Source organism: Protopterus annectens, chromosome 14.part0 (genome assembly GCF_019279795.1).
Source record: "Protopterus annectens isolate FY-2018-M chromosome 14.part0, PAN1.0, whole genome shotgun sequence".
Taxonomy (NCBI): Eukaryota; Metazoa; Chordata; order Ceratodontiformes; family Protopteridae; genus Protopterus; species Protopterus annectens.
In genome coordinates, this window is record NC_056748.1 from 415,399,497 (window position 1) to 415,417,144 (window position 17,648).

Sequence of the window (17,648 nt, forward strand, 5' to 3'; positions counted from 1 at the left end):
GTTCAGATAAAAGAGGTGTGTGTGTGTGTGTGTGTGTGTGTGTGTGTGTGTGTGTGTGTGTGTGTGTGTGTGTGTGTGTGTGTGTGTGTGTGTGTGTGAGCATCCCAGCATCTTATCCAGGAATGGATTTCATAGGCGTATTGAGTCATTTGGCCACCCTGTGATCAGGACTGAACAAAATGGATATCGGAGAAAGAATGAATGAACAATTTCAAATTGCATTAGTAAGGGGCACACAGTGTTGAGAAATGTAAAGGTATATCTCAGTTTCAAACTAATTGGATATTACACTCTGTAATGTTAGTTTAATCTGAAATTCCTATAGGAAATACAGGCTAATTTAGATTATATGCATTAAAAATTATGTCATTAGTAAAACATCAGTAAAACAAGTGTGAAGTAATACTGCTATTCTCACAATTTTTGTTTTCCTCTTTTTCAGACCTGCACCTAAATATCCACCCCAACTGTCCAGATGCAACAGCACTACATACAGAAAATAAAACATTAGACAGAAGACCTGTCTATATATGTAACTGGATGTTTGCACTATTATAAACTCTCTTCAGAGTTTTTCTTTTGTTGTACCTAAAATTGCAGTTACTGTTTTAAATATGACATGTTTTGTTTTTAATATACTAAGAGACTCTGAGCTATCACCTTTGGTTCTGTGCCTTGTTATGGTGCTGTGTGTACATGCTCAGGTACTAGTAAGTTATTAATTTATGGTGTGTATTTATTACAATGCAGTGCACTGTGGTAGACACTTTTGCCATGGCTATGTTCTATGATTTTTTAAACAAAATATTATTAGTGAACTTGAAACATTCTGTTTTACAAAAATACAGCAGAGTGTCTATTTTTGTGCTATAATTTTTGAAGCACTTGAACCATTTTTTTTATTTTGCCTGTAACACCTTACAACAACAATAGGGTGTTGATGTGTCTTGAATTTTTGATACTGTAAATGGAGCAAATCTAAAGATCTTTTGAGCCATCTTTTTCTAATAGACATTTGTAATTTGTATGGTTTTAATGAACTGAAGGAAATGCAAGTTACTTAACATAGTATTATTCTTCAATGTGATTATTACAGCCAGTAAAACTACTTTGTATCTGGAAGGACTGCAAACTGAATACAAAACAGTACCCCCCCCCCAACCTTCTTGTTTACATCAACCAACTTTCATCCAGTAGCTCCTACTAGTGATGAGGTTAATGAATCTGACAAGTAAATATGCTTGCTTGTTATTAGCACACGTGACTCATTTATTGGCTCGAAAGTAACTAATTTCTAATTTTTTTTTTTTGAAAAAGCCAGTGACATATGAGGCAGCTGTACTATGTTTTAGGCATTGGTGGTATCAGATACCACATCCCTACTCTGTACCACTCTGCTTTACATTAAGAAGTAAGGGAGCAGAACTATGAAAAGTATGTATAAGGCACTGAAGATAATCATATCCTAAGAACTGTATAGCAAACAAAAATATGATAGTCCAGATATCAAGTAAAATGATTTCATCTAAGTACATGGCATAAAAGGATACAAATCTGTCCTTCAATTCAAGAAGTTAGCAAAATATATATTTGCTTCCTTCTATCATCTTCCTAGTTTACTGAACCTGTGAAATAGACAAGGTAAATGACTAGCTGACACAACAGCTTGTTTTTCATATGGTAATGTTAGGGAATTAAATGGGCTGCTTATCTGCTACAACAACAAGGTACCAGTAGCAACAGTGAAAAAAAATGAAGGTAGCCATCAAATGAACTACGACTGAATTTGCAGGTTATGTATATGTAAACCAAATAGCACTGATAACAAATAATAATCTTCAAAATAGTTTGTAAAGTCTATCTAAAGTATGAGATTGCTCTATCAGTGTTTTGCAAGTTGACTGCATGCTCACTGCACTCTGTAATGTGGGGTGCTGCTTTTCTGCACATCCATAGAGTAAACACACCGACTCCGAGGTTTGCTTCCTTGGATATAAAACGGCTACATGGTTTTGCAACAACACAAACTATTCCCTTTACTTCACAATGCAACAATCTCAGTGTTATGTGATATTTTTGAATGGGGTATGCAGTGAAAGCCCACAGAGGCACAGTCCCACAAACAAAATAGAATAAAACACAGCCATATTGATTTCGGTGTTCCTAGCTTTGAAAACAAGTATACATTTTCAATATACTTAGCACATTCCAAGTTTATAGTAAATACATTTTAGTTCCTATACAACCATTATTTAAAGAGTATAGAAACTGTAATATTTATGCTAAGGTATGTTTCAAACATAACTTTATTCTCTTTACAGTGTTCATTCCCATGTTCTCCTGAGATGCTGCTGACACACTAATTATCCATTTGCCATATGGTAATGTAATTCTAAACATTCCAGTACAAGAAGTGACATTTTAAGTAAAGTTCTTAATTTAAGCATGCTGATATTTAGTTTCAGAAATGAGAATTATATTAGAATATGTCTGTTTTGCTTCTTGACTTTGTATGTTGGCAATACTGAAACTTCAGTGTTTCAGATTTTAAGTTCTTCTTTCACTGTTATGGGAGTTGCATGCGGTGCCCTTCTGAAAGGTACCTGAAGTCAGAATGATAGGTTGGGGATAAAGAACAAAAATGTTCTTCTTACCATTTAAAATATTCTACTCAAATGTTTAACTAAAACTTTATGGCGTTTGTACTGATGTCTCACAGCTATTGGTTCTTCAGTTATGTTCCTGGTCAGGAGGCATTATATTTGGAGTTTGCATGTTCTTCCTGTTTCTGCATGTGTATTCCCTGGCTGCCTTGGTTTCCTCCCACATCCCAAAAACATGCAGTTATATAAATTAGTGCCCCTTTAATTGCCTGTCAATAGGCATATGACATGTGAGTATGTGTACATGAGTTCTGCAGAGAGTAAAATGACCCAACATGCCATCTAGGACTTGCTCAATGCCTTGCATGGACTGCTTGTTTGGCTGTGCTCTCCCTATGAGACCTTAATAGGATAAAGAGTATATGAGTCAATGAACATTTATGCCATTGTACAGCAGAATACATGTTCAAGTGACAGACTGCATTAAGGTGACGAAACAATGTACGTCTGGCATTGGATGAGAAGGAAATTAACTGCTGAATTAAGTGCAGTAGTTTTTTTTCAATATGACATATTTTACATGTACAGATTAGCACACAAATATTTTATGCATGGGCCCTTCTAACCTGCCACTGCACCAAAATAGTCATCCCTATAAGTGTCTATATAGAAAAATAAATTAACTTCTGTTCTTTATGCAGCCGAACTACAAACAAAACTAGTTTTTGTTGTTGTTTTTTACGTTAATATAACTGTTACATTATTTACTGTTTATTCATATGGGTTCATAGGTTATTCTAGGCAAATGACCACCAGCGTCTTAAAAAGACTAGCCATGCAATCCAACATAGTTTTTTCCCAGAGTTCTTTGGATGCCTATTTGGTAGGGTATGTTAGTAAAGTCGTATCTACGAGTTATATGGGGGAGTAATGTTAGTTGGGATAATTTAATTATATATACGCTAACACATATATCTCCAATGGAAAGTGACACCTGCTTGCACTGTTGTCTTCCACAATGATCTAAAGTATATGAAGCTTATTGTCATAACTTATATAAAGCTTCAATATAACAAGTGGATTTGCATTTTCCTTTTGCTGTCATTTCCTAACCATTGCTAGTACTGGGTAACCACATAATGTATATTGTTTAGTTTCTTCATTTGGGACTGAAGCACTGATTAAAACAATGTTTAGCAACTGTAATTGAAAATCCCCAGATCTGCATATAAAGTGTGCTATTTGTAATAAAAATGCATGGCGTATGGATTACTCATAAAACATGTTCTGCCAATCAACTTTAACAGGGTGACATCTCTAACAGTTATGTGGAATAGTAAGTTATGGACAACCTGTATGCCATCAGAAAGTGTATGCATGTGCAAATTTCCTTGTGAATATTTCCCATGATGAAGATGATGTGGTACTGTATGTGAAAGGAAGAAGAGAGAAACATTTTCATACTAGTAGATGTGTGCAGTCCCATTTATGTCCAATACGTTTTACAAGACAGATGACTGATCTGATGTAATGTGTTACAAAGAACAACTTTCCCTTACTGGGTGATAAGGTAACTTGCAGGAATTTAGCTGTGAACAAAATAAGTTCTGGAATTACAATTAACCCTAACTGTGGAAGTTAGGTAGTACTAAACCATTTTCTGGGGAAATAAAAAAAAACAGAAGTAACCACAATGTAAAATATAACTAAAAAAAGTCCAAAATATACACTGTGAAGCAATAGGAAACACTTTGTCAGCCAAACTCTTCAGTCCAAGCTGCTTTTATTCTTCCAACATAAAAAGACACAGACTGAGCGCTTTCATTCCCTAAACGGGGAACTTCATCAGAATCTAACTGTACTCCATAGTACAGCCTTTAAATACGGTTAAAAATGAGTGTCATCACCCTTCACAATCCTTTAAAGATACAACTATCTTAATGCTCAAATGAAATGCACTACAAACACCTTTTAACACAAGAACATTTTAACAAACATTTATAAAAATGAACTTTTCAAATTCCAAGACATTCATCAAATGTAAACTTAAAAATTGTTTAAGATAAAATATCAACCACATTTTATCCATTGACTTGCTTTAAAACATATATATACCGAGTAGTTGAATCCCCCCCCACACACACACAGATACACAGTACGTATGAGGTAGCTTTCCTCACTAATATTGGTTTTAAGGCTACCATTTCATTAAGACCTGGTGCATGGGTCACAGCTAGTTTTATTTGCCACTTAATTTCCCTTTCCTCTATATAATTCCTGTAATCTCCCCCTGTAGGATTTGGTCTTACTCGCTCCACAACACCAAATAAAAACTGAACAAAATTTGCACATACAAATGAATGCTTATATAGGGCATTATTTATATTTCCTGTGGCAATCTGGTACTGGTGCTTGTATATTCTGTCCCTAAGATGCCTTTCTGTCTTGTCTATGTAGTAAGCTGGACAGGTTTTACAAGCTGCCAGATATATCAACCCTGATGTTTGACAATTTCCTTTTTCAAAGAAAACTTTAGGCTTCAAAATTTTTTGCAGGGTTACCGTATTCGTAGCCTATATGAACTTGCATTGTGCACAACCACCACATCTTGTTGTACCACTATTACCCACTACCTGACTTTTGTTAGTAAGTTCAAATGCCCCTTTTAAATTGAGCTCAGTTTTGTATACAAAAGTGTGTTCCTTCCCAACAACTGAAAATATTCTAGGGTTATTTTTAAGAATGGGCCAATTGTTCTCAAATTTCTTTTTCACTTGTTTGACTTGTCCACAAAAAGGAATAACCATAGCCCTAATAAATTGTTTCTCCTCTTCCAAATTTTCTTTTTCCTGAAGTACATCACCTAACAGTGGTTTATATTTTTTACCCCACTCACTTTTGACATATTCTACATTTTTCAACACTATGTTAGCTGGCTATCCTCTTTCATAAAATAGTTGTGCTACTTTTTGTAACTCTCTATGTCTCCCTCATCAGAAGTCATACGGGCAGCTCTAACTATTTGACCTTTGACTATATTATTTTTTGATGGGGGGGTGATTACTAGTATACTCTAAGTAGGAATTACTAAATGTGGGTTTTCTATAAACATTAGACTTAAATCCTTTACTCATATTTTGTATAAATGTATCCAAATAAGTACTGCTTTCTACACTACTGGTGTATGTGAACTTCAAAAAACTAGACGAATTGTTCAAAAATTCCACACAAAATGAATACATCTTCCAAAAAATGCATGTACATTTTAATATATCTAAACCACTCACTAGGGAAAATTGTAGTTTCTTTCCATTCTAAAAGCACCATATTAGCATAAATGGGGGCGCATGATGCCCCCATCTCTACACCCTTATTCTGTTTAAAATATTCTCCCTCATAGTAAATATAATTATAATCTCTTACAAGTTCCATAAATTCAGAAATCAAACTTATTTTATCATCAGAAAAGTCTGTATGTTTTTAAATACTTTCTAAAAAGAGCTCCATCCCGTCACTTTTTGGAATGGATGTGTATAAGTCCAATATATCCACCATAAGAAAGGAAATGTTTTCTTCCCAGAGATTATTTTTTAGCCTACCCAGGAAGTCCCAAGAATCTTTCAAAAGGTGGTCTACCTCGTTGTAAACATGTTTAAGCCACTTATCTAGTACCACCCCAAATGGGTAGGTTTTAGAACCCTGTCCTGCCAGTATGGGCCTAAACTTAAGATGTAATCCCAAAAATAGTGGTTGTCACTGGATGTCTAACTTTCAAAACATTTTAAATCTCTGGTGAAATTCTTTCATCTATCAAATATTCTTCCAAATAGTCAATGCGTCACGGTGCTATATTTCATTAAGGAAGGCATTACAATATGTTTCTGTCATAAAGCATCTCAAATATTTTGTGAGAATATTGCAATGCTCCATATAACACTGTCCCCCCTCCCTTATCTGGCAGCATGACTGATAGAATGATAATTTCTCATCTGTTTTAATAATTCTTGTTCTTTTTTGGTCATAGTATATGACATACTCTGACATTTCTAGGAAAATATCAGGGAAATATCAGACTTTGCCCTGAGTTTTAAAGCAACCCAAACTAAACTCCATTAATGCAGTGTGATCAGAAATGGAAGCTTTCATTTTTTTCACACTCTTTTGACAGGAGATTGCCAGTTAGAGAGAAATTCAAACTGAAAAAAAAAGCAAAACAAAACAAAAAAAATTCTATGGACCAATAAAGGAGAGCACTTGGGCTCAGTAATGTAAGCTTAGAGCTTTTGTTTTATTTAATATAACACAGAACTTCTTCAGAATGTAAAAAAACATAAAAACCTTCTGGTTTAAAAAAATTATGCTTGAAAGTCACATGACAGTTATTTATCCAATCATTAAATTCAGTTGACTCTCTGACTTCCTCACATCCAGTCAAAAAATGGTTGCACATATTGTCATTACAAAACAACAAACATTATTTCCTGGCAAGAAAATATTCAATTATAAATTAGTCTTTGAGCAGAAAAAAAGCATTTAATATTAATAGTATCATTCAATCCAGGATGCTTGCTGCTCTTAATTTAATTTGTCAGTATGACTAGCGACACTTAAGTCGAGTTTTATAGTTCCCTGAAAAAACACTCATTTTGCCAACATCTAGGATCCCAAAATAAATTTATTTTGAAACATGAGCAAGATGTAGAATGTCTTGCCAGTTTGCTGTTTTCATCTTTATTTTTAATTTCTAAGTTGTGTTCATAAATTCTTCTGGCAAACGTCCTGATTGTTTTTCCCACATAGAAACATTGGTAGGATTTGCACTGTGCACAATACACCACTCCATTAGAAATACAATCAAATCTTTCTTCTGGCCACATTGAAAAATTACAGGCAATGATGTTGATCACCAAAGAATTGTTAATAAAGCTGCATTGCTTACATTTTCTATATTTGAAAGTACAATGAATCAAATGTATGCCGTGATCAGACTGATTATTTTTCTAACATAGATTTGATGTTGAAGGTTCTTTTATATGTGTATATAGGCTTATCACCAACAATTTGTGTCAATTCATGATTTCCTAAAATGATTTGTGGCCAAAAGATAGAAAGCAGCTAGGTTTACAGGAGTAGATCTATGTCTGCAATTTTACTGTAAATGAAGAGCTTGCAGTAGCACCTGTGCTTTATCTACAGGTAGGTACACTCTCATGTTGCAAAGAATGTATTAAAGTTGTAACTACTGTCTCAGGAAGCACAGTGTACCTCAAATGTTTTTATTATAAAATTCAGAAAGATTCTTTTGCACTCTTCCTGCAAGCTTAGACTACTATGTTGATCAGTAATGTCCTTATAATGCAAATACAACCACAATATTCTGTGTTTTAACTTTTTTTTTTGTATGTTGCTAAATTAAAACAAGGTTCTTTCTTCTGTATGAAGTAAACTGGTTTGGAAATGACTGAATTATAATTTTATTAATGTGACACCAAACATGTTTTCACAGAAGCTTCTTCATATACCCAAAGAAGGTGTTATGAAAACACATTTAGTATTGCCTGATAAAGTTATAATTCCATAACTCCATATGCTTCCATACAATTTGCTTCATATTTACCTAGTTATATTTCCACCGGACTTCTTTCAACGTATCTGAAGTTTTTACTTTTTTTTTTTTTTTATCTGTTCCACTTCTGCCAATAAAACATGCATCTGTGGCCAGATGTTACAGTAGAACTGCACACAGTATGATGTACTCCTATTTTTTTAATTGTACAATGATTGGGATAGTATTGTGGTACCCTACAGCAGCAAGTTAAACCAAAGTGTTAAGGTTGTTATTAACATGACTTTTGAGATTAGAGCTGGATATTTGTGGAAACTTTATCTGTGTATGAAAGCAAAAGAGTTCATCAGTGAAGTGGTTACTGCTGTGGGTTGTCTGGGGGGCACTTTGTAATGTGTAACAGCTGTAACACTAAACACATTACTGTAATAATTTGTTTTGAAACTCCCCTTGTTTTTAGGAAATCTATTCCCATTATGACCTATTAGTATGGTAGTCAAGAATGTTTTCTGTTTTTTTCCCCCACCAGTACAGTTATTCTCTAGGCCCCTCCACTTATGGTCTGCCATTCTATTTCTGTGCATTTTCTTCATTCCTCTTTTCAGAACAGTGTGTACCACACTGGGTCTGTATAAGAATCATGAAAACTGACTTTCGCGAATACAAGTTCATCGACACATAAATGTCGATGTACTAAAACAGCGAATTTCAAAATGCCGAACGTGTTTTCTTGGCAAGCAGGGTGATCGTGGGGATGAGGAAATAAATCTTTTTCCTCACTGTGGTGCGGTCTCGGAGTTGGTATATTTAAGTAGGGGGGTGGGGGTGCAGGGGGGGACTTGCCCCCCTGCACAACCATTTGAAAAAGTGTTTTACATTAGGGTTTGTTCACTTAGGTTTACCTTACCTGTATAGCACTGTTGCTTCTGGGAATATGATCGGCATTCTCATTTTCACTTTTTTGTACTTGGACATTTATGTGTCAATGAACTGTATTCACGAAAGTCAGCTTTCGCAATTCTAATATAGACCCTACCTCACCAACAGTATACTTTATCAGGACACATGTGGAGGTACCTCTGCATTTACTCTGATAAAAAAACATTTTGTGAAGTATTTAATATGTGAAAGAAGTCACTGCATACAGTTCTCAAATTTCCCCTCTTTCCCAGCTTCTGAGCTATCCTCTGAAATAATCCCTTTGCCTTTATATACTAATTTAAAAAGTTTTCCTTTCAGCATATTTTGTTTCCGTTAGCACTATCAGCCAACCATAGTTACCGGTTATAATTTCACTGTATATGATCAGAACTTGGAAGCTGTTACTGTACTTGCTTTACCTTTTGTGTAAAAGAGAGTGATATTTAAAAAAAATGTCCATTATATAAAAGATTATTTTGACCTTTTGTTCCGCCTTTATTTTAGGCTTTCTCGATAGCTTCCGCTCAGGGAATTTGAGAGGTATGATACTGTAGCATGTCATTGATGCGGATTACCTACAGCTTCTTGCAGAAGCAGCAAGTTGTTGTAAATCACTTAATTGTTTTAAAGCATTGCACTAAATATTTAAAAAAATGAGTGAGGTAAAACAGCTTGCCAGTTCTGCATCAGGATGATATTCAAAGCAAGAGAGACACACAGACAGACATCGGGTGATTCTTATAGAACATCCCTGATATTACTAATGAGATTTTGCATTTTCTTTGGTAAACCTTCTGATTTCATGATAATCAATGAGTATTACCACAAGTCAGTAATATCAGACCTTAAGAGGTCTCAGAGAGCAGAAAATGCATGCTAATGCAAAATTTATTGTTCTATTAACTTTTAATGTGAACTAGAGTAAGCATGAAAAAATGCTTCTTATTTTGACCCTTTGTTCCCCAATTATTTTAGGCTGTCTCCCAAACTCTTGAGCAAAGAAAGTTAAGCAGTATGCCAAGTTGTATACAGTATGCTTGATTTTACACAATTTTTTTGCCCTTGTCCCTCATAAAGTGTTTGCTTTCATGGTGAATCACCAGGATTACACTCAGTCAGTAATGCCAGACTTTAGAGTAGCTATAACTGCTGAGTTTGGGGGATGTCTATCGATATAAATGTTCATATAATGCACCGCTAACCAGATGCATTTTCAATGAACTTGAGCTTCAAGGGAAGTGGAGTATACTGTTGCTCATGCTAAATTTATCTTCAGTGCGAGTACTTTTTTAGCAAATGGCCATCATTGTTTTAGCTATAAAATTTGCAATAAAGCTTTTAAATTAAATCTCTGTGTAACAACTGTAATAAGTAAAGACAACAGCATACACTATGACAGGTTTGAACAGTATTTATTTATTTTAGTTGGGGAGAGATAGCAATGTGATGGGATACCAAAATAGCTGGGGGGTGGCCCATTACCCTGCCTAGGGCTCCATCTGACCATGATCCAACTCTGAAAGATGTGGCTTGTACTCCTAAACAGTATGTGGGCAAGGGCAGTGGACTTTCTCTGAAGATCACTTTTCAGTACATGCACTTTTGAAAATATTTAGTCAATATCAGAAAGGGAAACAAAACCAAAGAACAGCAGGATGATTTCAGTGAAACTTGCATAGCCGCTCAGTCTCTCTCTAACTTACTCCACTTAACCAAACATTAATTTATGCAAACATCAGAAATATCAGAAATCACTTGATAGCATTTGTTTCTAATCATTTTAGTTTCATCTGACAAAAATAATACATGGGAAGTGTGACAAATAACTCAGCAGTATCAGGTAAGCAGTTAGTGAAATTAATGTCTTGAGAACAAAGCCAAGAAGTCATCCATGTGAAAAGACAAATGCAGTGTAAAGCCACTAGCACTGGTGCAACACTGCTGATTAAAGTTCAGTAATGAATGTGATGCTGATGACACTACCAGAGTAACAGAGATAATCAGATGATTTAGCCAGCTCACTTGCCTCAGTATTAGTAGATTTTTTCCAAGACCCACTACAGTCACATCCAAGATGGATGCTGGAGAACCGGCAATGGGAATGCACAAGGAAGCAAAGGTAACAAGATAACTTAGCATAGCCAGAAAGTCAGGCAAAAGTCTGAGCCGGTCTGCTGTCTATGTCTATGGCTATGTCATGCTCATTTTATGGAGGGGGTTACAGTCATTGGTTAAGGCTAACATCTTCAGAAATGCAGTTGCTCCTTACTATATTAACCCTTGGCCCTACCAAATGAAATCAGTGTATCAAGAAGGAGACTATAGATATACAGATGACACCAGATTTCTGCCAGCCTAACATGGAGCTGGATGCTGGGACTAAAAAACTTATACAACAATAACTTGTAAGATGTATTTAATTATTGATTTATTTATCTTATGTAAAGTTCACTAGAGCCAATCTCAGTTTCCAAAAAATTAACCTAGGACATTGGAAAGAGCACATTTTTGCATTTGGGCATTGTGGGAGGAATGTCTAGATCAGCTGAAAGTACTAAGTTAATCAGCATATGATTGTTCTGCCTTCTAAAGTGTTTTTGCTAATCCAGTAGAATGAGTTAAATGTTGAAAGGCACTGCATCTTTAGTGTCAGTGGTCTTTGTTAGCATTAAACTTGCTACTGTTGGAATGCTGGGCATCTAAGATTAGTGCAGTAGAAGTGTATCTGAAACAGAACCTAAGCTTCTTTACCATATTGTAATGTATAATATCAAGTTTTACTGGCATTTTTAGCTTAGAATATTAAAATAAATCCTTTTCTGCAAATAAATGTGAATGGTTACGAAAACAGTTAACTGCTGTTTTACTCACTTTCTTTGCAAAAGTACTTGCATTTCTATGCCTATGTACAGAACTATAGAAAATGTTAACATGGATGTTAATAATGTGCTTTTTAAAATAACACTGTTTAAAGAAAACTGCATTCATTATCATCACTATCATTTTAACTAATCATTCCAGTCTGTTTATTGAAAGACTTAAATTTAAAACGTTAAAATGAGAATATATGCTAAAGTCATCATGTTCATATAATATTAATAGGAGCTTTTCTGTTTTGCTTTAGCACATGGTGTTGCATAGTTCACAATTAAAGATTTATCCATTTTGTTAACAGATTATAACAAAATTGTAAAGAATAAGAAGCAAAAGTACATTGTTTTCATTTAAATTTGCTATTTATATGCACCACTGCAACTTTTTTCTTTCTTTTAAAAAACATATATTATGCTGGCAACATATTTTTAGCAAATTGGTAAAAATGGCAAATTTCTTATGATTATATGTCAAATCACATTACTCTTCTTGTTAATATAAAAGTTAATAGCCTTTGCAAGCAGTGTGATTATCTCAATGTGTTACAGGTGAACACATTCACAATGGTTAGATAAGAACACTGAAACATTTTTAATGAATACAGTACACAATAAATCTTGTGCATAATTAACTTTGACTTATTTCTGTTCTTATATTTCACACGTTTTAAATGCATCTTCAGTGAAAGCATCTGTAAACATGAAACAGAACTAATTTTATATTGCAACTAATATTAGGTAATCAACATGATTAAATGGACTGTAAAATGTATTGCTGACATATGGCATAACAAAATGTTTACAAGTAAAGAACTTCTGGGCAATGTGGCATTCATTTCAAGCTACACAAGGGAAAAAATAACCCATTAGAATGGCAAAGGCAGTAAAATAATTTTTTGAACATGTAGCATTCAGTGCCCAGTTGAGGATAAATTAAGATTTATCCTTGACTTATGCTCTTAAATCATTGCAACCTGACAAACATGATTAAGACAGTACGGCTGTGTAAATAAACTTATCATAACAATAGATGTAAAACATCACTGTTGCAGCAGCCCAAACTGTAATAGTTATATCCCACCTAGAATATGATCACTAGCTAGCTTTCAAAGCTTTAGGGTATCTTCCATGAGCCCTAACTGCTGTGTGTCTTGATGGTGAAACATAAAAGCAACAGGGTGTCAAAAGCTTCAGAGCATTCTTACCCCAAGCAAGGAGGCTAGAGCCATCAAAGGTGCATGGTAAGAAAGAAAAGAAAACACAAATTAAACATATACTCATTATATATGTATGTACTCCTTGTATGCAAATATATACAAGGAGTATATACGTATATATGTCCACACTCTGGCAATAAACCTAAATCAGTAACAAATGGAATGGAAGGAGAAGGTGGCTACTGCAACATTGATCTATTAGAATATTGACTGTTATGATAAGCTTACCTACACAACTGTACTATATTAAACATTAGATTATTATATCACTGTTGCAGTAGCCTAAGCTCTATGGGTAGATTAACACATCTTAGTATTATACAGGGCAAAGTGGGCGGCCACGGTGGTGCAATGGTTAGCATTGCCACCTCTCAGCAAGAGGTTCTCCGGTTCGATCCTCGGCTGGGGTGCCTTCTGTGTGGAGTCTGCATGTCCTCCCTGTGGTCACGTGGGTTTCCTCTGGGTGCTCCGGTTTTCTCCCACATCCCAAAGACATGCTGCAGGTGGATTGGACACTCTAAATTGGCCCTAGGTGTGAGTGTGTGCATGTGTGTGCCTTCTGTGGAAGGTTGGGTGCCGGGCTGGCAACTCGACACTGTAAAACTCCACTGCCAATCCTGAGTGGACAAGGTAATCCGCTGTGGCGACCCCTAACTGGGAAAAGCCGAAAGAAGAAGTATTATTATACAGGGCAAAGGTAAGAGGAACGAATCTAAGAGCCCCTGGAGAATGGTCCTAGCAAAGCTAGTTTTGGAAATGGAAAAGGAATCCAGTTTATAATGCTTTGTGAACATATGTACAAAAGACCAAGTTGCTGTCTCCAAAAAAACTTCTAGAGTTTGCATCTTTCCAAAAAGTGACAGAAGAAACTAAAGTCCTGGTAGAGTGAGCTCTGAGCCTGCCTGAAAGTGACTTGTTATGGTAAGAATAGCAGAAAGAAAAAGCATGAGAAACTGTATGTTTTGATATTGTTGTCCTTTTTAATTACATTTATAGGAAAAAATAGCTGATTGGTCTTTCTGAAGGATTTTGTTTTGACCAAGTAGTATCTGAGCTACCTGTTGACATCTAGAGTATGTAAGATTATTTCTCCCTCATTTTAGGTTACAGAAAGAATGTAGAAAGATTAATAGATTAGCTCAAGGTATGCTTTGAATCCACTTTTGGCATAAAAGTAGGATTTGCTCTCAAAGAATCCATGTCCTATGGAAAATGAGATAGAGCTGACTCACTATAAGAGCTTCTAGCTCAGGTATTCTTCTTTCAGAAGTCAGAGCAATAAATAATACAGTTTTCCAAGTCAAGAAACTCACATAATCCTGATAAACTAGTTCACATGGAAGAAGTGTTGGTTTCTCAAGCACAATCTTACGATCCCAAGACCTGGACATGAAGACCGGTAGCTCTACAGATGGACAAGCAGAAATTGCTAAAGGATGAATCTTAATAGATGAGTAAGAAAGGCCAGAGGCTAATAACTCAGACAAATAATTCAGAATCAGAGGCATCTGGGCCTTAAAAAATGGTTTTGGTTCTTAACATGATACCAACTAGAAAATCTCTTCCATTTGTTTAGTAACAAGGTTTTTAGGCTCCTTTAGTACTTGTTGCACATTCTCATGAAAACATGTGGCTAAATGGTGTCAGAATTCTATCATGCAGGCTGCCAAATTAATTGATTTCTGGTTGGGTGTATCAAATAATGCCTGTATTGCATGAATAAATTCAGTTTGTGGTAATTGCCCTTGGCCAATTTCAAAAGAAGGGAGAACCACTGTTGCTTGGGCCAAAAGAGAGACATCACAACTATTTTTGGGAAGTGTTTCTGGATCATTAGAAAAAACTATGGTATCAGTGGAAAGGGTGGAAAAGCATAAAGAAATATTCCTGCACACAGGAATGAGAAAGTGTCTGTCTTCAAGGCCTGCTTACAAGGATTCCTGGAGCAGAAATTCTTTAACTGTCGGTTTTGATAGGAGGCAGACCAGACCTATTTAAAATCTCCCCATGTTTGGACCAGTTCCTGGAATATCCCTAGGTGTATTTTCCATTCATGAGGGTGTGTCCTGGTCCTGCTCAGCTTGTCTGATGGTATGTAAAATTCCTGTGTAGTCAAACTGAGCTGAGTTGCTACCTCCCAGGCAATCATGGCAAATCTGCAAAGGGAATAATATGTGGTACCCACGTTGGTTGATATGCCACATCACTGAGATGTCTGTGAAAACTTGCAGAGGTCCTGGAGACCTGATTACATTTCTTTTGATGAATGTATATTTTCCATTGCCCCAAAACTTGAAAAAAAAAACACAAAACTTGTAAAACAAACAAAAAGAAGGCTCACGACCAATTAAGACTTCAAATATTTAATGAATTTAGTACTTTTGTCATTGATAAACCATTGACTTCATCAGAATAAAACCAAAGTATTGCAGACTTTCTTTTATAGTAAAATTAAGTCACATGATCTGCATCACCAAATTTCAATTGGATTCGTTAATCAATTTTCACCTCATTAAAATAGAATACATCCAAGTAAAAAACACCACCACTACCCTACCAACTAATAAATCTCCATAACTATGTCTGTCTCTAACACAAAATACATTGACAGATATATTGTAATATAAATAGAACTATGAATGATTGTATTTACATGCACTTATACCATCCCATATATTAATGTGTGTGTGTGTGTGTGTGTGTGTGTGTGTGTGTGTGTGTGTGTATGTATATATCTATATCTATATATATGTCTACCTGAGAAGACCAAGTAAAATCAATGACAAGGAGATGACTGACACCGGAAGACCGACAACAGAAATACCCGACAAGTCGAAATCCCGAAGCCGAAAACACCGACATGCGAAATGAGCGCGAGACTGTAAGTGTGTGATAGTGACGGACTTTTGAGTTAGGGTGCGGGTAAGGTAAGTGTGCGATAGTGACGGACTTTTGGGTTAGGGTGCGGGTAAGGTAAGTGTGCGATAGTGATGGACTTTAGGGTTAGGGTGCGGGTAAGGTAAGTGTGCGATAGTGACGGACCTTAGGGTTTGGGTTAAGGTAAATGCATAGATAGTTGTATATGTAAGGTTTAGTGTAGGTTTATCAGGTTTTTGGTGTGCTTGTGTTGTGTGTGTGGTTTTCGGAACGGGGAATTTGTTTTGTTTTGTTAACTGTCGGGTTTGTGCTTTGTTGGGCATGTGGACTTTCGTGTTTTTGCACTTTCATTTTTGTGGTGTCGGTGATCTCGTTGTCGGCCTTTTGAGCTTTCGGTGTTGTCAGGTATACCTATATATATATACACACACACACACACACACACACACACACACATATATATACACATATATGTGAATATATATATATATTCCTCTCAATATTACAAATAGAAAAACATATATGCACCCATCCATATACAACTACATAAATGTACATCCACATTCCTAAACCAATAATACCCTTGACTTATCAAAGGAGCCTGAGCTTCATTCAAAATATTACTAACAATCCTCCATCAAAAATTGACAATACAAATCAGAGTTTGAAAATCATGTACAAAAATCGACATTTATTCATGTACACAAATCGACATTTATTTGGTACTTTTCCATTATTGGGCAACAGTTCTAGGTAACGCATTAACAGCTATGTGAGAATTCTACATAAATAGTGCAACAAACATTTCACCTTCAGAATATCTGCACCTTGAGGGGCGTGGCCAAGGATGAACACAGGATAGCAGCAAATTTCTTCAGCTCCACCAATTTCATTACACTGACAGGAATTAATTACTTAAAAAATAAATTTTTGAAGTAATTTTCTTTCTAAATACGTTTGTTTTATATAGTTCTTGAACTATATCTAAAAAAGAAAGGAAACCTTAACAATATTCCTGTCAGAAATCACTGTGGAAATTTTCCTGTCAGTTTATCAGTCTGAAATGAGTTCCAGTAAGACAAATTCTCAAGACTCCAGCATCAAGAAAGAACTTCAGTCTCTGATAATTATAATCCAGCAACTTACTGATAAAATGGATAAAATGGATACTAAAATAGACACCTTCATAGAAAAAACTACAAAACAAATAGACCTGTTACATACAGACCTGCAACAACAGAAGATCCAGATGACAGGCATAGAAGAAGCTGTGAATGACATGGAAAATAGAATCCAAGAAGAGGAAATCAACATTGAGTTTCTGCTGAAACAAAATACACATTTACAAAGCTGGATGACCTGGAAAATAGATCTAGGCGCAATAACATTAGGATTTTTGGACTGCCAGAAAATATTGAAGGTAACAATATTACTTCTTTTTTAATAACTTGGCTCCCTAAAACTTTAGACTTAACAGAAGCATTCTCTTTTGGTATCGAAAGAGCACATAGATCTATAGCTAATACTAACTCTAACAAAAAATATCCTAGATCAGTTATAGTTAGATTTCTATCATCTTTTGATAAAGAGA

At 35.4% G+C, this 17,648-nt stretch overlaps 1 protein-coding gene across 1 annotated transcript in view; it reads left to right on the plus strand.

The window, feature by feature from the left end:
• ADAM12 (ADAM metallopeptidase domain 12) overlaps positions 1-12,605 on the plus strand; it is a 2,765,134-nt gene extending 2,752,529 nt beyond the window's left edge. Inside the window, exon 23 of the mRNA XM_044056180.1 lies at positions 443-12,605. Within this exon, the coding sequence (XP_043912115.1) occupies positions 443-503 (61 nt within the window). The 3' untranslated portion in view covers positions 504-12,605. The remainder of the gene's footprint in view (positions 1-442) is intronic.
• Positions 12,606-17,648: the final 5,043 nt, after the last annotated feature.